The 21,980-nt window shown below is 38.0% G+C and overlaps 3 protein-coding genes across 5 annotated transcripts in view; 1 reads left to right on the top strand and 2 right to left on the bottom strand.

The window, feature by feature from the left end:
* Positions 1 to 1,286, bottom strand: part of LOC139135085 (polynucleotide 5'-hydroxyl-kinase NOL9-like) — a 50,691-nt gene extending 49,405 nt beyond the window's left edge. The window contains exon 1 of the mRNA XM_070702315.1: positions 1,087 to 1,286. Within this exon, the coding sequence (XP_070558416.1) occupies positions 1,087 to 1,157 (71 nt within the window). The 5' untranslated portion in view covers positions 1,158 to 1,286. The remainder of the gene's footprint in view (positions 1 to 1,086) is intronic.
* A 234-nt stretch (positions 1,287 to 1,520) lies between these two features.
* On the top strand, positions 1,521 to 13,168 carry LOC139135092 (BLOC-1-related complex subunit 6-like). 2 transcript variants are annotated; one of them, XM_070702322.1, is made up of 5 exons: positions 1,521 to 2,471; positions 6,456 to 6,619; positions 8,627 to 8,710; positions 9,194 to 9,270; positions 10,977 to 13,168. In XM_070702322.1, the coding sequence occupies exons 1-5, from the start codon at positions 1,685 to 1,687 to the stop codon at positions 11,023 to 11,025; spliced, it is 1,161 nt and encodes a 386-aa protein (XP_070558423.1). In that variant the 5' UTR covers positions 1,521 to 1,684; the 3' UTR covers positions 11,026 to 13,168. The 2 variants fall into 2 exon arrangements, with proteins under 2 accessions (XP_070558423.1, XP_070558424.1); XM_070702323.1 differs by having other exon boundaries at positions 1,522 to 2,318.
* A 2,350-nt stretch (positions 13,169 to 15,518) lies between these two features.
* LOC139135088 (kelch-like protein 26) lies at positions 15,519 to 20,232 on the bottom strand. 2 transcript variants are annotated; one of them, XM_070702319.1, is made up of 3 exons: positions 20,150 to 20,232; positions 17,792 to 18,653; positions 15,519 to 16,826 (listed from the first exon to the last, which is right to left on the bottom strand). In XM_070702319.1, exons 2-3 carry the CDS (start codon positions 18,647 to 18,649, stop codon positions 15,900 to 15,902), a joined length of 1,785 nt encoding a protein of 594 aa, XP_070558420.1. In that variant the 5' UTR covers positions 18,650 to 18,653; positions 20,150 to 20,232; the 3' UTR covers positions 15,519 to 15,899. The 2 variants fall into 2 exon arrangements, with proteins under 2 accessions (XP_070558420.1, XP_070558421.1); XM_070702320.1 differs by having other exon boundaries at positions 20,115 to 20,213.
* Between the last annotated feature and the right edge of the window lie 1,748 nt (positions 20,233 to 21,980).

Here is a 21,980-nt window from a genome sequence, read left to right as displayed (position 1 = left end):
AATGAGCAAAGTGTGACTCTTACGTCGATCTGCAAACACCTTTACAATTCATTCAACCAACCAATCAATCAAACACAATTCATACAATTCAAATCAAACCAGGTGCTCAACCACGTCATCGCACTACAATAGCAACACATGTCAACTTTGTTTTATCCAATCATGGGTTATTTTTTTATACTTTCGTTCAACAAGGTGTCAAAACGCGTCAATGTTTTCCTGCCAAAGTTTCAACTTGCACTGCACTAAAATTACAAATAAAAACTTTCGGCGTGCAAACAAGGCTCTAAAACTCGGCAAATTCGTGGTATAACACGGTCAGCGAACTCGTAGTCGGCGGTTTACGGAATTTAACGGTACAGTTTGCCATAAAACTCCGAGGCCCGCAGGGCCGAGGAGTTTTATGGCAAACTGTACCGTTAAATTCCGTAAACCGCCTCCTTCTCGTCCGCTTACCTATAGTAAATTATATTTATATGATATACATTATAAACGTTAATCGACTAATTCATATCATTTTTTATTTTTTCTTGGATTTTCTGTGAACTTTGGAGTTTATAAGATACAAATGTTAACCTAGCAGTGGGTCCATAGCTGTAGGTTTTAAGACTTTGAACCCTCCATAAAAATCGTAAAAGTCAAACTCAGTCCGTAAAAGGAAGGAATTCCGCCTGAAAACACCACAGTTATGGACCCACAGCTATAAACGTTCACCCTGTTGGAGGTGTGTGGCCCCGAGCAGGCTATTTGACAATTGATGGGAACATGGAGGTCCTACTACCTCCATGATGGGAACTACTAAGATCATAGATGATCATTGGTTTTTCTCCTGCCATTCAGAACTGAAGTGCATATGGGTACTCGTTTTATGGTATCCTTATATTGTCATCTGATGGCCTGATGGTTTTGGCAATTGATTTTGAGATCGGGATATGAAGACGTCAATGTTACTGATGGTAGTACTCTTGCGCTCCTGAGTGAGAGTGAAAGTGTACTCGGTACATAGCAGTAGCGGCGCCTCGACTCGAGTGGAGTGGACGGAAATGTGGTGAGTGGAGATGGGGATGGAATTGGGAGATTACTTGCCTCGGACCAGCTCCTTCATTTTGACCTTGCTTCTGTTTCTTCTTTCTTTTTGTTCGTTGAGTCCGTGCCATGTTGATTCAAGGTGCCTAGCAGGTAAAGCTGGGGTAGTAGTACGTATACACTATTGTCAGACAACACTAACCGGCTGCTTCGTCCACGCTTGCGAAAACCAACTCATGTTCTGACACAGGTCAGAGGTCAGACGACCATGTGCCTCGCAACACCTTTGAGAGATATAACTGCGCCAACAAGAATATAATACGTTCGTTGATGGTCTTTGGAAATTAGAATTATCAATCCCGGTGTCTAAATGATATCAAATAACTTTCATTATATATTCAGGTAATAAATATAAACTGCCATAATATTTTGATGTACAGCGAAAAATATTACTCTCATCAGTAAGTAAATTTTTCTTACGCGGTGAGAAGGTTCACACTGCGCAGGTTCACTTAGCCAAAAATGGCGACGATACTGTTGTTCAGTCGACTGATTTAGAATTTCTCCGCTTTTTTTATTCATTTTTACCCTCTCATTTTAAAATTGACAGAGCGCATATATGTAAGTATTGTATGGTTATCAACGATATTTATCTGGCATGGAGGCCACCGCAGCGAACGAAGGAAAACCGCCGAACGGACAGAACGGGGCGGATGCGTTACCTGTGAATGCGAATGTGATGAACGGGCGATCCTTCTGTAATGATGTTGATGATGACGATGTTGACAGCCCCAACTACATTCACGAATATTCCACCGCAAACAACGGATTCGGATCTGGCCCCGTCAAAAACGGGAACCATATTGATGACAATGGCGGAATATCATATGAGCGTAATTCGAGAACGTTAATGGAAGAACTTGAGGAGGCCGAACACCGAAGCAGTGAAAGCGCAGAGGAGAAAACAAATGGGCTGTCGATATGTGCTCCACCTACAGATGCGGTAGTGTTTACAAACAGTGACACTGCCAAACAAAACGTCAGTGTGAAAGATTCATCTTCAAAAGCTAACGCAAGTGTCACTATTAACGTGTCAAATCCATGTAAAGAGGAGGATAATGGACAAAATATGTCCCACCAAGAGGACTCGTCCGAGACGAGAAAAACAATTGATGTTGACAGTACCAATGTTACGAGCGACGAAAAAAAGCCGTTTATTGATAGTCAGTCCGCAACCATACCTAATGACGAGTCTAGAAATGTGTCGGCTACTGAGGAAGCGAGCAATGGTGGTGAGTGGAGAGATAGAGAAGGCCCCTACGGGTCTGCTGCAGGGTCACTACCATTGCATGGCACTGTTATACGGGAGGGCGACATGGTCTCCTTTATAGCAGATAACTTAGAAGAGAAAATTCGACAGAGTTTTAGCCCTCAGAAGTACAGTGGTAAGCCTCGCATGATGTGATACAGTTTAGTAGTTGGGTGGATAGTGGTTTTGGTGGCTGGCTACTTCTCACTCATCCCCAGCTTTGAACATCCCGAAAAGCTCTACATTTTCACAATGCCTCAAGCAATACCATTCTCATAAAGTGTGACTCTCAAACGTAAAGGTGCAAATGGGTACACTTGAAGACGAGTATGACTAAGTAGTAATGTAATGTTGGATACCTGTTCATATTGGATACTTGTTAATACAACGAAGTGTTGTTATCTCTAAATTCACTTTTAATTTGAAATGATAAAGGTTTTTGAGTTTTGAGTATGAAAAGGGAAAAGTATAAAAGCATACTCACTATGTATCTATGCACATTATCTCATCTCTGGTTTTAACTTGACGACGTCTCTTAATAACAATCTCGTTTGACTAAATCTCAGAGTCATGTGTAATGCTGGCATCAACTCTTCCTCTGACATATATCATACGCTGACAACATCTTCACACATAACTAAATTCATTGTTGTCCATGCCACAGTGTGCAACATAGGCATCTGCTGAATGTCAGCACCTGTCTTAACCCTTTTCCTGCCAAGTTCATATTTCACCATCAGGTCATGTTGGTTAAAAATAGTGAAGCAAAGCATGTCCAATATGTTGCATTGTAACAAAGACTTTTAAGATTTGAAGGTCTTTGAAGACAGAGATACTGTAAAAGATGATTATTACAGTTTAAAAGCTGCTGTGTCACATACAAAGCCAAGTGGGTGAAAATACACATGGTTTTGGCTCAATACCGCTTTTTACTGACTTGGCAGATAGGGAAGTGATACTGTCTGGCAGGTAAAGGGTTAATGGTTTTCCTGCCAGACAGTATTAAGACTATTATTTCCCCATCAGCCAAGTCAGTAAAAAGCGGTATTGAGCCAAAACATGACGTATTTTCACCCGCTTGGCTTGGTATGTTATAGCATCTTTAGTCCAAAAAAATCAAGTTTACAGTATTTATGTTTTCAACAGCCTTCAAATGTTCAGTATTATGTTAAAATACACCATATGGAATATGTTGTGTTTAATTAATTTTAACCATCTTGACCTGATGGTGAAATATGGACTGTCTGGCAGGTAAAGGGTTAATGGTATTTGTATTCTTTGTGTATGTGCTTGTTGCATCTCATCCAGCCAGCACTGTCAAGAAGGTGAACGGTCTTCAAGAATACCCATCAGCACACTGTAATCAGCTTTCCAGTGAAAATACCTTGCTACTAATACTGACTACTGTATCCCTGCAGTCTTCTACTGACTTCTAAATTAATTCTTGTTCCCCATAGGTGCTTACCTGCATAGCCATTTCCCTATTTCTCTCTTGTGCAACAGTTTAAGCTGCTTTTTACAGCATTTTTTACAAAAATCTATGCCATCACTCTTTTCCATTGTGTACTCAAAAAGTGATCAAAATGTTAGACACATATGGTTTTGTGCTGTGACTCAAATGTTTCATGTCCATTGTTTAAACGTTTACAAGCAACAGGCAGTAGAATGTAGTGCAAAAATGTTAAAGACCTTACTTTGATAATGTTTAATTAATGTTATCAGCTTAGACACTCATATGTTACAGACTCCGTCCAGGTCAACTGTTCAAAATGAAATATTGACAGATGACATGTACAGTTGTATTGAGTTATCATCATATCAAAAAACATACATTTCATAGCCTTCATACCGTAGAATAATAGAAATGCATTCGTTTTTTTACACCGATAATTCTATTGGCTGATTTAGTAATTTAAATGTGTTTCTTGTATATTCATAGTGTTTTTTTCAAATACTGAAAAGTCAGAATTCATAACTTGTTTTTGTCCGATTATTAATGTATAAATGCTTTTGATTGATTCAAATATTTAGTTGTCATCACATTTTTAAACTTTTTGCAATGGGTTATGAGAGCGTTTGTTAAATGCCACAATTTTATGTACTTTTAAGAGAAGGGCAGGGGAAATTGCTACGACATTTAAAAACAACTGCAGTAAACAGTGACCAAAAGTTGTACTAGATGATACCCAAAATGTGTATTAAACCACAGACCACTGTGGTTCCTCAGAGATCATCACAGAAATACTGCACAGAAAGTGTGACTGTAATTTCTCTGCATTTATACAAATCAATTCTTTTTAAGCACTAGATATTAGACTGAAATGATTATAAATAATGATATAAAAGATCCCTAGTGGACTGAAGGACCACAGAATAAATTTATGTGCAGAATTGTTTTTAGCTACTATAGACTATAGTCTATAGAAGCTATTGGGATGGGTATCCGTCCGGTGTCCGTCGTCAGTCTGTATGTATGTATGTATGTATGTCCGTTTGTGAGGCGTCCGTCCACTCAAATATCTTGAGAACCACAGTACTTACTGATTTGATATTTGTTGTGTAGATGAAAAATATGATTTTGAGAAACTATTTTTTTTAATTTTTTGATATTGTTGAAAATAGGCAAATTAATGCCAAAAAAGGTGTTTTTGGTAAAAAATCTTCTTCTTCATAACCGCTGGTCAGACAGCTTTGTTATTTGGTATACAGGTCCCTAGGGATAACCCAACTTAGATTTGTTCAAATTGTGATGAAATATGCAAATGTGTATTTTTAAGGAATTTTTTTGTCATTTTGGTCAAAATTTGACTTACATTGTATGTAATTCTTGTACTGTATAAACCCTATCAATTCACCCAGAAAAAAATAATTAATAAGATTTTAAATAATTGAATTAATTAGGAAATCATCAAAACCAAAATAATTTTAGTGTGGAATTATCAGAAGTTCAACTTTTTTTGACAGTTCATAGTGAAATGCTTACCATCTTGGAGGATTAAAACATGTAAAGGCAACTTTCCTGAATCCCAACTTTGATATTCTGAACCACCATTTATGTTATCTGAAAGAAATTGCTCATAATAGTTTGTCATGATAGGGTGGTCAAATAAATAGAGATAGAGAAAGTTCTAATTTCCATTTATGGTTGACTTGGTAAGGATAAAATAAGATTACTTTTTGAGGAAAAAAATAGAGTGGTCAATTAAAAGAGTGGTCAAAGTGATAGGGTTTTTATGGTAAAGCTTGGCTGTAAGATTCCTCATGTGCTATTTATAGCAATTATGCAATCTGTGTAAACAGTGCAATGAAAGTGTAACATGATTCCCTATAATGCTTTTGATGACTTTGAACTTCTTAAGTTTCAAACATTTGTCTCTTCAGTGTGCTTTCTCTGAGTATGTACAGTCTCAACTTATTCAACAGAACTTACTTACAATGTTAATTTGAAAGTTAAAATGTGCTTGGTTAATAGGATGAAAATACTGATAAAGGTAACCAGCTCAAGATTCTTTATAACCTGACAGATATGCTGTTTTTTTATGACTTAATCTTGATTTAAGCAAGTCTTGTTTACTTTAATTAGAATGTAATTAACTCTGGTTTATTTGCTATTATAGACTAATATAGTCTGATGAAATATGCAAATCTGTATTTTTACGGAATTTTTTTCCATTTTTGGTCAGGCCATCCTGAAATGAGCTATCAAAGATATCCACCTTCTTCATCAATACATGTGTCACAAAAGGTTAACACAGCAGAGCTCTGTCAACTGTTGAGTCGCTTGTTTTTTCAAAACCGCTGGTCAGACAGCTTTAATATTTGGTTTACATGTCCCTAGGATGACCTTAGTGAGATAATTTCATACAGTCAGGAAATACTTAATTTTGTATCCATGTCTATAGTAGCTTCAGGGACTTGGCCTATGTTTATTAAATCTGACTTGCATTTCTGACTTCGACTACAAATTCCCTCAAAAATTCATCAAGGAAGAGGTATTCTGTTAACTTTGTCAGTTATTATAGAGTCTAAGATTAGAGAATATAGCTCTGTGAAAATCTTCATTATTGGAAAAGTTAAATCGCAGATGTATTTGTAATGTTTTTCTCTTTTTTTCTTACAGCCCAAGAGCCTTCAAAACCAACGGTGCAGCCAAAATTTACACCAGATGAAAGTGCAATTCCTAAAATAGACCCAACCATCATTTCAGATTTAGAAAAACAAGCTACCAGAGTGGCAGACAATTTAGACTTAATGCTGGGCAATCTAAAAGGAACGTTACACAATGTGAGTTTTCTGTTTTATGTGCTGTTTTGTGTTTTAATTCGTGTCTGTCATGAGAGATAAGCAGAGTAGGGCAAGCATGTGTTTCCAGCCCATTTTCCTTACACTTACAGTGAGTGTGTTCTTTTGGATCATATCATCAGGATACAAAATCTCATGTTGTCTGAAAGTGAGAAGTGTACATTTACAGGATGTTTGTCCACACGGTGTGGAAGAATATTTACAGTGTCTAAGTAAGAGTACCTGTCACAGAATGTGAAAAAGATAGTACTAACATAACAAAGGTCATTTGATGAGTTTGAGTTGTAATGCCAAAAAAAAGGAACTTGAAAATATATCGTCCATTTACTTGAGACAAGTGCAAATTTGCATTTTCTGTAAGTTCTGAACCTCATCTCATGAAAACATGACAGTTGTTTTACATAATTTTTAAGTAAATGCTTCCTTGGCATAATTATTATACCAGTTATAGATAAAGCAGTTCTCTTTCTTGCCATGATGTTTCTTTCTGTATAATTACTTCGTCTAAAGATTTATATGGTGTTACTGATGAGTTGTGAAATGCCAGAAGCAACTTCAGCACAAATTCTACGATGAAATTTTGGATATCCAGAAATTAATCAGTCAAAAGTTGAAGTCCTCCTTTTGATGTGTTCAGCTTTTTACAAATGACTGCATTACATCTACATAACATCATGCTGTGTTGAGCAAGAATTCTGTGACAGAGAGCCTTGATTTGATGTTAGTTTTGCTCTTACATGATATACATTAGCTAACCAGGGTTGCCATGAGGCAGATTCGCTTACCTCTTGGAATGTCGTGAAAAGCAGTACCCTGACCTGATGATAGCATGGTGATTGATTGACCTGATTCTCCTCAAAATTTATCGGCAGACTCTGATGCCAACATTTCCATAAATTTACTTTTCAACAAATTTCGTCTAGGGTAGGACAGTACAATTAATGTGGCAGAAATTCAAATTAATATTCCAAGGACATTTAATAATAAAAAATGTAACATGAACTTCATCCAATATAAAGGGACACTTCTAATACAATCATGCCGATGGTATTTCATGAGATATCTATTTATATGCTGTTATTAGATCCCTGGTTATTTTGTAACATGCTCATCTTGCCCATTTTGTCTGGTGGCTCAAATACCGATAGCATTTTTGCTATGTGTGTAGTTTTACTGCTATGTAAAACAGAAGAGAATGTCTGGATATCATGCGAGCCTTCTTACATGTCTAATTCATACAATCTGTAATCTTATCAGTTGTTTCAGAAATAAAACATAAAAATGTTGCCCTCCTAAGAAAGATAGGCAGTATTTGCAAAAAATATTATTCAGTATGAGAATTAATTTGTCCATCACAGCTGGCTATATATTGAATTTTAAAGAGATTGTGGGCAAATGTGTTTGATATGTAGTGCACGATGAATTTTCTCCATAAATAATGAGCCATGTATCTCCAGAACAAATTCTTAAACAAGTGTCATTAATATACTACACATAAAGGAATGGTAATGTGTTACACAGCATTAGATGGATTCAATGCAACAGAATTAACTCTCAACCTTGTTTTATTCCTTATTCAGTAAATGATATGTATGATAACATGTGACACACGTTTTTTTTCTGTTTTCTCACATTTTCAGTTTTCTTCAAGAGAATTTCTAGTTCATTATAAACCTGTTCATTTGCCCCAAAAGTGGGATTTCATGAATTTCAAGAATTACCTTTTCATCTGACTTCATTTATGTACACACGGCCTCGTGTTACACTCCTCGGAAAAAAACAACACACAAAAACCAATGTGGATACTGTCTAATTGTAACATCATTTACCGAAAACTGTTAAGACTGTTCATAGCAAATGGCTGGTACCATCAATGCCCTTGAGGGTTAACAATGAATTTATCCCTCATAAGTTTATTGTCCTACTGCTCAAGATAATGCAAGTTTCCTTGATTTAAGTACTGTAACATGTGACTGTATTGCCTTTCAGATGTCAGCCATTAGTGTAGGGTACATGCAGACTCATAGAGATTCAGTCGACAGGATGGGAGAAACAGTGGACAGTTGTGTCAAGGTTTGTATACATGTACATGTACTTCTTATTAAATCATTAACTCCTTCACCAGCCGTTGATTTCTGAAAGCAGTGAGAAGAGTCTAATGATCTTGTGGCAGTAAAAAGGATCACTTGAAATGTACATTTTATTTCTTCACATATCATTCAGAATTGTCTTCAAAGAATGTAACTGAAGTGCATCAAGTATAGTCAAGTCGGATAGGAAACTGCTGAGCAGTGATTTAGAAATGGATCCTTAGCAAAATTGTGTAGACCCCATTGTCATTTTGTAGGATATTGTAGTTGTTTTTGTGATTGTAAAGACCGAGTGAATGCTTTCATCAATTCTGCCATCTGATGCTTTCATCAATTTTGCCATTCAAAGGTCAGTCTCATAGTGAAATACCATGATTGTTATACCAACAATAGTTGGGAATTTTAGTTTTAGGTGTATAGCAGCTGTACTTGCAAGTGACAAATGTCTTTTTTTTCTTGTTTACAGTCAATGTACTCACTGATTGCCAAATGTGAGGAACTTAACAAGAACATGCAGCCTGTATATCATCTTTCAACACAAATGTATCCTTTCATTTGATCTGAACATGTGTGATTGTGTTATCCAAACCATGATATGCTAGCTTAGTAACAATTGGCTGTCAAAATAGAACTTTTGACATTTGAAGATAGCGTGAAGAAGTAACACTGCTGTAGAGCACTAGACAGACTGATATTCCAGGTAGTATGATATAAAGTGATATGTAAATACTGGAAATATATTTTGTACACAAAAATGTACAGAGGAGTCATTTGTAAGTTCAGTGTTTGTCAGGTTTTGCTCAAATTGTACGGCTACTGTAAGCACTTGGCTGAGTAAATTTCTAAGAGATGCTTAATGTCAGGTATACACATAGACTCTCCACAGTCGCTGTGCCTAGTTTGTGCGCGCCGCGATGGGCCTGCATGCGAAGGCTGTGCATAGCAGCTGTGAGCACGCGCTGCCAGACACAGCGACTGTCGGTTCTTGCAAGTGTATGAATATTCATAGGGTAGTGATGTCAAAAGAAACACCTATCTAACTGGCGGAGAGAATATATACTAGTAGCTGGTACATTTATATAGGCGGTATGTTTTTATTTTTCATTTTAATTTATTTGGCTATGCTACCTGTCATTTTTGTTTTGATTAACGGATGTGTGGAGTTCTATAAAGTACCCGGATCAGGCAGAAATCCGACCGGTCGCTTGCAAGAACGTCCAGACCCTGGGATTCGCGTCGCGTCTCTGAAGGGCGCGCGCGTGTTCCAACAGGGAAGAACGCGAATCGCAGGGTCTCTGCCAGACTAGTATACACAGTACATATTTGATATACTGATTCACTGTCAATCAGACTGCCATGTCAAACCACTCATGTCTATTACACCTGCTGAAATCACTTAGAAACAGAATTAAAACATTAAACCCTTGATTCAGCAGCCTCGTTACCGTATACCGTATATCTGACATACTTACATTGTAGTTTGAGAATTGGTTATGGAGGGCACCACTTACATGTACAGTCAAACCTGTGTATAGTGGTCACCCAAGGGACCAAGAAAAAGTGACCACTATATGGAGGTGGCCTTTCTATAGAGGGTGGGTGTGGCATTACTTTCTGTGCAGATAGTGCGCTAAATGGTTAATTTAGGGAAAGATAAAGGCAATTATAAAATTCCATAACATAAATCTGTTAAAAAACATAAAACAGCTATTTAGTTTCTGAAAGCTTGTAATGCAGATGTAAAATCAGTAAAAGTAGACTTATTTCGTGCTTGCCAGTCTGAGCATTTTTTGATAGAGGTCATTGAGAGTCAGATATATTGACCATTATATACAGGTTTTGTACCAAAATGGAGCAATTCCATGTGACCACTGACCACATAAGAGAGGTGGCTGTTCTGTAGAGGGCCTTTAACATGTAAAATGCCACGGGACTGCCACAAAGTGACCACTATAGAGAGGTGACCGCTCTGTAAGGGTGACCACTATGACAGGTTTGACTGTATATAAGCCAATAAACTTGATCACAGGGAATACATGTCCAATTGTCCAATAAGGTACATGTATGCCATCTTTCATTTATGGAAAGTAAAGTTTAGTCCGTTTCAGAGCAAAGCTATGACCAGTCAACAAAGGAAATGATTGCATACATGTGTGCAATCCATAAAACTCAAAATGAAGGTAGATGCATACGCTGCTGTTCAGAAGAATTCTCAATAGAGTCAATTTCCTTAACATTTCTTCTCACAGCAAAGAAATCAAAAGGCGACTGGATCAGCTAGAAGCACAGTTCAAATGAAGTGTCTTTCACTGTGACGGAGGCTGGAAGACTCACAGATTTATTTCTTGATTTCATCATGCAACTACACATGATGACATTGATGTTAACGAGCCGACTCTTGTCTTCAAATCATTATGGTGCAGACGTTTTCTTTGTGTGACTATGACTTCCAATTTCAGCCGTAATTGTTTTGTATTACTGCATATATACACAGATTGATATGTGTACCTCACTGAAAGAACAATGTTTTAAATTTGACAGAACATGGTTTTGTAACTTTATCATAACATTGACCTTGCAGCTGTATTAAGCATTAGGCGTAGTTCGAATGTTATATTTCTGAAAAGAAATTATGTTTGCTAAATCTAATTGATTGCTTCACAGAGCGGATGTTTTACTGTGTTATTCAGCATTCAGTCAGAAAGTTAATTCATAATTTGCCAGACAATCAATTAATTTTACGTACAGTGATCTGTCAGTGGTACAGGCGACCCCTAACGACACTGCCTGATTCCAAATGATAATCACCTGTCATATTTTTCACAGACAGGCAGGTGATACCACGTGATGCTTTGCAAAGCAGGTAAAAGGTGTTTCTCAATATTCAACCGACAAGTCAGTATTGTTAGCATTGTTTGATCTATATCTTTTGAAGCCAAGTTTTTTAAGTGCTGCAGTCAAGCCAACTCTTGCAGGGTATGGTAATTCTGGTTGAAACTTCAGGGCTTATGTGTTTTTTGGGGAATACAGATGATATATTTCTCAGCCAAAATTGTAGTATTTAATGCTAGTATTACAGATACAGGGAATATAAACACTTATATAACATAATTGATTACAGTGACAAGATAATTAGGTTATGTGTGCCTCATAATACCTTGTGTTAATTGATGTTTTTTCATGCAAGGCACTGTTTGATTGGCGCTATTGAAAAGTATTTCAATGAAATTAACAATTTGAACACAAAAAAGGTAATGAATCAATGCAAACAACTTATTTCGAATTTGTGTCAAATTTTTGGTGTTGAGCACAGCGTGCGTGGATATTTCATTATTCTGTAAAGTGTAGATAGATTGATCCAATAGATAGAGTTAGATGTGCTGGTAGGTAGATGCATTGTAGATTTATCACAACAAATTTAGGACAGTGAACCCTTTCACCACTGTTAAGTCCCATTACAAAGTCCACTTCCAACATGCAACAAAATGTAACATTTGAAGTCTGTAGGTGGATAACAGACTTCCACCTCGTAACATTCTGACTTAAGGATTAGAAATATTGAAGAATGAAAGTGCGCTTTCATGGCATCTTGATGCTGTTGCCAATGGCATCGTGGCCAACCGGTCTTCTATTGGTCAATAGGTGATGAAAACACATTTAGAACATATTGTTTTCAGATTGCTTGTCACAAAATCACTTAATAAGTGTTAACTCCCATTCATATATTATATATATGCATATGATCTGACTGCTAGTCACACAGCATTCCAACCAAGCATATGTGATCAATACACAAAATATACATGTAACTCTTTAAATTTGTAATGTACTGAAAAAAGGCAGGTGTATAGCTTCCCAGATGGTCATATATCTCAATGTCCAAACTATAAAGTTGAGGAAAGTTAGTGCAATTTATCTGCACTTTTGAATTACAAGGAAGCAAACTCCAAAGCCCAAAAGCTTGAATGTGATTCATGTATAACACTTCCCCATGACAATGCACTCAACCAAGTGATGTATCTACTCAAGAAGCAATTTCAGTGTCGTCTTTTTGACCATGATTGCCAGCAGAACTGTATGTGTATCGGTCAATGTAGGTTTCTCAACTCTACATGGTGTTCCAGATATACTGTAATATCAAAGCTGATTAGAGAAAATTACCACACATTTCAAAGCATGGATGTCCTGGATTCTAATGGTGATGAAAGGGTTGTGTCGGTGCATGCCAACAAGTGATCAAATTTTACATTTACATGCTTGTAATTATTCTTTATTTTTGTATGTCACGGAATTATTAAACAGAAGTCCGTTTTAACAAAGTGGGATGAAATTTGCAATTTCTTTTGATCACATGCTGTAAGTGCTTACATATGATGTATAAAATTTTTGCTGTTGAACTGAATGTTTTCTTAAAGAAAATAAAAAACTTTAGTAAGCATGATGCCTTGTTGTAGATGTGGTTGCTATCTACTGCTGTACATCTTACAGTACCTCTGAAAAAAATATGGTAGTGTATGTTCAGTCTGAGAACAGGTCATGTTTTATGGCATGGCCACAATATCATGCTTTCATAGGTCATGAGATTGTTTACGTGAGATAAGGTTAACGTACCAGTATACATGTAGTTCCAAAAAGTAGTGTTTGATTGTATTCAGAACTGAATGTCATGGCTATTTAGTGTCACATACAATATGAAAGTTCATCCCCAATTAACAAAGAAGTTTAAGGCCAGCCATATGGCGAAATGACAAGCAAAACAGCCAGTCATTTGATGAAATTGTAAAGAGTTTGGCAATTAACTTTGCTTTGTAATATTCTTGTAGGTCAGGAGAGGTGTTTGTGCAGTAATTGACAAATAAAAAAAACACTGCAAGGACAAAACACATACTGTAGTTGAAATGTACATAGCTGTCGGCATTTCTTCCATGACAGACTCCACATCAAAAATACTTTAACATTACAAGATGAATATCACATGACAGAACAAGAGTCACTGTCTGAATGTAAAGATTTTACAGTAGTTCAAGATCAACAGCAGGAATGAGCGGGGCACTTGCACACTAAGTTGTTTTGACAGAATCACAAATTAAGAAAGATGGTGTGTTTTTTGCAAAAATAGCCTATTTTATCTTTATTTTGTGTTTTCGTTTACAATTGGACATTCTCAACAACACTGAAGGCCAATGGCTGGAGATATTTATCCCCCTTCTTGATGTGGATGTTGAATTTTTTTTTCTACCTGTGTTTGCAATAAAGTATTCAGTATTTTGAAATTTCATGTATGAATGCAATAAAAATGAATGTATGACCTACTTTTCCACATCTTGCAACATAGATTAACTTTTTTTGCCACAAGTACAGGGAAATTCACTGATATGGACAAATCTGAAATGCTATGCAGTATCTTTTCCTGTTCTGGAGGGCCTGTAAAACTGGTTTGTCTTCATAGAATAGATCAATATCACTGTATTCATAATTATTCTAAACATACCTTGTCACCAAAACACCACACAAAATGATACAATAATATCATTTTCCATTACACAGCTTTATTAGCTTGATATGACATAAGTATGTACTTTAAATGCAAGATAGAAATCATCTTATGAAGTATCTGATGCTCCTACAGATACTGTAGGTCAAAGTTCAAGCAAAGTTCACACTACGTTCGCAATATCAGTGATTCAACAGATCCTGTCAGGAATGAGTATATCCTGTAACATTGTATGTGCAATTTATATGCACTGGAATGATTTTATGAAGCTAAATATAAACAAAATGTACCATAATTAATTATATATATATGTGTGAGTGTGAGCAGTGAATATTCGCCCATGCTGCCCCTTCAAGTTCTAAACTGAAATGTGTACACATAGTTGTTTCTCCAGGCGTATTTCCTGAAATACGGACGGTTGTGAATTGAGCCTGTATTGATAAACTATTCTTTACAATATAATTGGTTCAAACAAGATTTACTAGGGAACAGATATTCAACACTGCGCCTCCAGTTGGGGGTTGGAGTTAGAGGAGATCCATACACGACTGGACCTTTCATTCTATCAGCATGTCTGTAGCACTATCACGTAAAGTAGCATTGGGCACACTGTAGCATTAATATAATCATAATGTATTTTCAGTGTAAGAGTTTCATCTGTTTAATACCCACCTAGTAAGCACCTTATTGTCATATAGTCTGTGAAGCTACATGATATAAAATCTTTGCTCCAAACCTGTACTCATTTTTTTGAAGGATTGGCACAATTCAGTGAAGCACAAACCCAAAATGCATGTGTTAATAGTATTGGGCATCTCTCAGATCACATCAGACTGCTCTGACTTTTTGCAATAAAGTTGTATTATTACAATAACAGACAAGCTGGTCACAAACAGACTATCATGTGAGATTACATCATCTTTAAAACTAGAGATGTATGAATACATAATGTAGTTGTTTGCTTCTTTTTAAGGAGGAATGCACTTCAGGGATAGAGTTTTGGACTCTGAAACTTTTACAATACTCTTTTTACCAACCACTGGTGGGGGTTAAAGGTATACTGTCACCTGTAATCTAATTATGCCCATATATGGTCAAAGGGGCGTTCCTTGGTATTCAAAATGCCCATTTGAGGGCGCTGTTTTAAAAAGCGGCCACCCATTTAAAATCTGTGATTGGTTAGATTTTCTCTTTCCATGGTAACTGTGGCAAAATTGGATCAGGTGACAGTATACCTTTAATTTGGAAGCTCATGAAGTAAATAAAGGTTTTCACAGGCTCACTTTTGTGAAATTTATTTTTCCCATTGATTTAACACAGGGATGGCAGCCATTTTGAATTTGAAGCATTGGTGAATACTGAGTAAATTGTTTCTCTAGTACCAAATTTTGCATGGTGATCCCTTGTATTTTATTCTTGGTTTCGAAAAGGAATAGTTTAGCATTTCTTTACAGAAAGTTGAGCAAAAGTTTAAGTCTTTCAATTTTGAGGCGCGTGCTACCTCAAGACAAAACTGTTGTAGGCCATCTCTTCCTACCCCAGTTGCCTTCCAGCTTTGGTCAACGATCAGTTCAATCAGATCAGAGGGTTCATACTTAGCTGTCTGGATATATACATTGTTCTAGAGCATTGGTGTGACTATAGACAGTCTGTTCTACTGTCTATGATAAGACAAGAGTTAAACATCACTGTTTTTACTCTCTGCGGAACCAACAAGCCTCTCTATGTTAATTGGAACACATGTAACAGACAACCCCCTGATGAATTTTGTGATATGCTGCCAGTCATCCAGGTCAAAGGCGTACACCTGGTCTTCTGTAGTTTTAATTCCCGTCCTGTAGCAGAACCCGTTCAATATAATACAGATTTCATCACCGACGATGACCGCTGGAATATTACCCGGTGGAATTAGGTGCTGCGGCACAGGAGACCATGAATCAGTGCTGTCATCATACATCTCTACGTGCTGACAATTGATAAGATCTCCATTTCTTTCCAGGTTGTTTGTCCTTCCACCGCCGACATACAAGGTTCCATTGGCTACCATAGCGCTTGCCAGGGTATGAGCATACTTGGTTGGGTTCATCCTTTCCCATTTGTTCTTTATCGGGTTGAATCTCTGCACGTCTCTGAGAGCTGTGAACTTGTCCTTCTGTCCACCAATGGCATACAGGTAGCCTTTGTATGGTGCCACAGCCACATTAAACCTGGGCAGATCCAGCTGTGCTATGAACTGCCAGTGCCCGCTTTTGAAGCAGTACCTCTCAACGTTATTGTGGGCCAGGTATCCAGAATCGCTGTATCCCCCAATAGCATACATGTACTCATCAAACAGACACAGGCTGAATGCAAAGCGGCAGGCTTTCATCGGTGACAGGTTTTCCCATGCATTCCTGCCGATGTCATAGCGACTCAGAGCATTGGTTGGTCCCTGGATGTTGCCGCCAGCCACATAAATGAAATTGCCGAGACCAACCACTGCTGGCGCATTGTAACCCGTGATCTGTCTTCCAGTGGAGTGATTGACAAAATTTGGCAAGGTGGACCAGGTCATGCTGTTCCTGTCAAAGTACTGCATGATGACAGTGTTAAGTGCCAGCAATGCCTGAGAAAAAAGAAAAGAAATAATTGAGCTACAGGTTTGAAACATAGGTCATTGGATGTAAACACAGAGCTGTAGCCAGCTGGATTTCATGGCATGGTGTACAGGACCTACGACTTTCTGATTTACACGTAATAGAATTCAGAAACGAAAGATTTCTCGTTTACCTTTAAATTATTACATGAAAGAATGCACATATTCCAGATACTGTCATCTGCCTAAGTGCACAAAAATGTGCACACAGCCAGATTTGTATGCCAGATACATACATGTATAATACAAGTATAACAGTTCAAGAACAGAAATCAGGCCCGACAAACCTGTTCACACAGCACTGAATACAGCAACGTGTTTGCAATACACATGTATTTACAATACTACACCCACACCTGTGTCCTGGCAGAGTCACAACCCTGAGTCATCTCAGTGAGATCTAATGCCTGTAATAATTGCTATTATATCATACCAGTATATAGATGGGGAAAATGCAGCGATCTGATTGGTCAAGACGCGAAAAGAACCGTGATATATTGGTGATATACCATGGCTGGCACACATGCGAGCTCTCGGCTAGAGCAAAAGTCATTTTTGATGTTCCATGCCTGAATTTCAATATACTGTTATGATATAGTAGCGATAAAGCACACCCAGTGATGGTATACCACTCGATTTTGACCATTTCACTTCATATACCGGTATGCACTCGCTATCGCTCGAGCATATATGTCGTGAACTGGTCAAATCTCTTGGAATACCATCACTGGGTGTGCTTTATTGCTTAAATATACTACAGTATTACTAGCCTGATTCTAAATCACTTTCTGTTAACTGTGTCTTTGTGTTTTGCTTTACTGAAGAACCTTTATGTACGCGATGATGTACACACAGCACAGGTAAATCAACTGCTTGTCATACCGGTAGTAAGTATCATGCATTGAATACATGTTGTGTCAATCTGTCCTACTTACCATGGATGATCCCCTTGACCTGTTGATTTCACTTGGAGAACTTGATCTATCCGGCAACGCATGGTACACCATGGCCTTGTAGTACAATTCTCGGCATTCTGGAATACTCTGAATGTCCTTTGCCTCAAGCAATTCGGCCAGCTTGTACTTGTCCACCAATCCCATTCTCACTTTGCTGAGCACCTGGCCGGCATGCTGCATGCGCTTGTCAGGATCGCTTCTCAGCCATTTCAACACCGACTGCAAGATGTGCATCTCGGAGCTGCTGCTGATTGCATCGGAATCCAGGAGTGCCACCAGTCTGTCCACACTCAGCATCTCATACGTCTCCTGCTGCTCCATCAGCTTCACAAAGTTCTTAGCCAGCATGTTGTTCAGAGTGTCATCCAGGTATTCCAGGTGGCTGTACTTGTCGGCATAGGTGGAAACAGACAGGCAGTCCCCAATTCTGACTTTGTGTATTCCCAGACACGTTCTGACGATGAACTGGCAACACTTCTCAACAGCAGGGATGATCTGCAGGTGATCTGCTGCAGTCAGGATGTCAAACACGTTTTCCGTGGTCAGCTGCAGCGTCGCTGTGTAGATGAACTGCAGCAGCGCTTCTACTGACTCCGCCGTCAGCTGGTCGCCCTTCAGTTCAACTCTCTCTTTGTGCTGCTCTTGCATCTGGCTGGTGAACATGACCTTGAAGTAGTCGCTGCATGCTGCCAGGATTACCCTGTGTGCTGGGAACTCCACCCCAGAAACAACCAGGGTGACATCAGCGAGAGCTCTGTCTTCGAAGATACTCCCAAGATTTTGCAGAGGCAGCTGCTGCTGGGATGGCGATGTCATTGCAACAGTTGAGGTTGACATTCATCTGGAACATAAAATTAAGTGAATTCCCTTTCAGAATGGATGAATGAATGAATGTTATATGTTATGTCATGGAGGCAGAGTCTTGCTTCTACTTCCATGAATATATCACAGAGGAAGCAGAGAGATATTCCCTGCTGTGGTCCTTCCTTTGACCATGTCCTACCAAAAGGCGCTCATACTGCTTTTCATATGTGGACCTCCCGCCCCATCCAATCTGACATTAAGTATAGTATAGGGCCTCAGTGGCATAACACGGTCCCTGTAATTAATGCGACAGTACTATTTGGTTCCCAGGCACTTTGAACCAAAACCACATCGCACCATACCATCTCGTCCCATACCATTTCACAGCAAAACCACTTTACACTAAAATAACCATTTCATACCAAACAACCTCGTGCCAAAACCTCTTTGCCCCAAATAGTCATGTCATCCAAAACCATTTCACCCCCTAAAACAATGCCAATTTGCCCCAGACTATCACCAACCACTGCCCTTGAACTTTTCATCACCTTTCTATCATTCTGCAACAAGTCTTGAAAGTGTACACATTTCAAAAATATGACTGTGCAATTCCGCACAAGGCACACGGTAACTTTTAATAGCTTGAATTTTTATTTTTTCTAATTCTACCGTCTATGGTTTTGTACACGAATAAATGGATCATGGTACCCAAAATTCTAAGTCGCGTGCATGTAAAACCGACACGAGTTCAGTATGATGGTGGTACTAGAGTGGGTTTGGTACGAGATGGTAATTGGGAGACAAAGTGGCATGGGATAAGGTAGTACTTGGGACGAGGTGGTTTTGGTAGTAAATGGTCTTTGGACGAAGTTCTCTGAAGCGAACTGGTTTTGTGTGAAGAGAATGGACCCCTACTATTTTAGTAGGCATTACCAGCACAGCAGCAGTGTATCGAACGCCCGTTCACGTGTGATGAAGCAAAGTAACAGCGTGTGATTTAGGTACAGATTATGTGCATCTTTCGGTATGTACATAGTGTATCCGTAGTATTTCTGCAATGCTTACACCATGGAGCTCCGTTTCTAGCTCCATTCTTTAACAACAATAATGATTCGTGAATTTGTCGGGGAAAATCGAGAAATGGGAAAATCGCAGGCTACATCATGTCTAGCTCTGTGTGGCAGGGCTGTGTGTTTCCGGCTATCAGCCTCCCACCACTGGTAACACACAGCCTTTCCAAGCAGAGCTGCATCAGGTCATCACTGCAGCATGCAGCGATACTAGCTGCAAAATTGTAGCGCTACGGTGAGGCGGTCAGTGATTTTGGTTTTTGCGACTTCGCTCACCAGTGGCAGTAGCGCTACAATTTTGCAGCTAGCAGCGATACCACCCAACATGAAACTTTTAGAGTTTTCGTTGCACTTCCCTGGCCCTGATTCTGATACCGCATTCGTTGTCAGTATACATGTATATAGGACTATAGAGACAAGTTACATACTTTCAGATGTCGATGATATACGAATGTAAACTTACATAATTTGAGTAAGAACACGGAACTACGAGTAGACCTGGCGACATGACGGCAGCCATTTTCTTTACTTCCCATGATCCTTTGCGTTTAAGAATCTGTACCCTACTTTTCTGTACATATCATAGCATGTCTAATGGAACTGGGTAGATATCCTCTAATTGTTTCAAGCATAACACAAATGGTCAAATATTGGTTAAAAATAAGTAAGAAATCTGATACAACACTGACTCGTGAGGCTTATGATCTGGGTTGTCAACTGGACAATGCACATACAGATAATTGGGTGTCAGGAATTAAACAATCGTTGCTGCTCGTAAATATTGGAGATGCCATGAATGTAAAGATAGAAAATGACAAACACTTTAAAACTAATTTCAATGTAAAAGTTAAACAGCTATTTGAAAAATGTGCATTTGAATTGATTCATGATGATACCAAACAAGGGCACCATAAAAATAAACTTCGCACATACAGAGAGTTGAAAAAAGATTTCTCTCTCGAAAGCTACCTTCATGTTATAAAAAACCCAGATCACAGATCAGCCCTGTGCAAGTTACGCATTAGTGCACACATACTACACATAGAAACAGGTAGATATAGAAACCTTGATGTCATAGACAGAGCATGCCCAATTTGCCAAAACAAACAAGTAGAAGACGAGATACATTTTCTTTTTCATTGCAAAGGATACACAGACATTAGACATGATTTTTTTCAGTAAACTAAACATTTGTAAAAACGCATTCAGAGGCACACAAGACCTTGTAAGCATCTTTTCAAGGACAGATAAAGCATCACTATGTGAATTGGGAAAATACATACACACATGTTTTAAACTCAGACAAGACAAAATGAAAAAGACAAAGTAAACTATTTATGAACCTTTAATATGTTGACCTCATGTATAGATATTTATATTATTATATATACTCTTTCATTGTTGTTTTTGCAAAACCTTTATTGTACTTTATGATCAAGATCCCAACTGGGATACGATTTCAATAAAGGCTTACTTTACTTTACTTTACTATCAAAAAGGCGTACGATGCTGTTTCTAGCGAATTGTGTCAGATACATGTACGATTCATTTTGAAAACAAAGCTGTACTCAAGATATTCATATAACAGAGAAATCAACGAATACATTGTCAACGAATACATTGCCACTCGTACAAGTGTTTGGGTGTTTTTATGATTAGCTCTTTCAACGATGACGATGACATTAAAAGACAAATGCGGCTATTGTATATTCGTGGTAACTTTCTTTTCAGGAAGTTTGCTTACTGTTCTATACAGGTGAAAACCAGATTATTTAAATCATTTTGCTCAAATTTATACTGCTGCCAGCTTTGGTCCACCTTTACAAAGCGCTCTCTGACGAAAATTCGAGTGGCGTATAATAATTGTTTCCGGGGACGACTTTTTAATCTGTCAAGACGTTGTAGTATTAGTACCATGTTTGTTGTCTATGATGTTTTGTCTTTTGGCGAGTTACTGCGTAAAAACATTTTTAACTTTATGAACAGAATTAAGAGATCTCAGAATTCTTATATTAAGACTATTTATGCTTGTACATATATTGACTCACTACAGTGCAGGCACTGGAGAACTATTTTATACTGAAGTTGGTTTTTTTTCTGTATAGATGATTTTTTGTGTGTATCTGTTATTTTTCTTTATTTTATGGTATTTTTCTATGGGCCTAGAGCCTGATTCAAATAAATAAATAAAATAAATAAATAAGTATTGTTGACTTGTTTGTTGTGACAATACGTTACTAATTCTGATTTCCCGAAAAACAAACCTTGTAAAATCTAGATTCTCTATGCTAAAA

The sequence above is a fragment of the Ptychodera flava genome, chromosome 6 (assembly GCF_041260155.1).
Source record: "Ptychodera flava strain L36383 chromosome 6, AS_Pfla_20210202, whole genome shotgun sequence".
Lineage (NCBI taxonomy): Eukaryota > Metazoa > Hemichordata > Enteropneusta > Ptychoderidae > Ptychodera > Ptychodera flava.
This window is presented reverse-complemented; position numbering and strand designations above follow the sequence as displayed.

Coding starts and splice junctions, on each gene's coding strand:
- LOC139135092 (XM_070702322.1), top strand. CDS start 1,685: ATGGAGGCCACCGCAGCGAACGAAGGAAAACCGCCGAACGGACAGAAC. Junction 8,711..9,193: donor CAGTGGACAGTTGTGTCAAG/GTTTGTATACAT, acceptor TCTTGTTTACAG/TCAATGTACTCACTGATTGC. Junction 9,271..10,976: donor TATCATCTTTCAACACAAAT/GTATCCTTTCAT, acceptor TTCTTCTCACAG/CAAAGAAATCAAAAGGCGAC.
- LOC139135088 (XM_070702319.1), bottom strand. CDS start 18,649: ATGTCAACCTCAACTGTTGCAATGACATCGCCATCCCAGCAGCAGCTG. Junction 16,827..17,791: donor GGTCAAGGGGATCATCCATG/GTAAGTAGGACA, acceptor CTTTTTTCTCAG/GCATTGCTGGCACTTAACAC.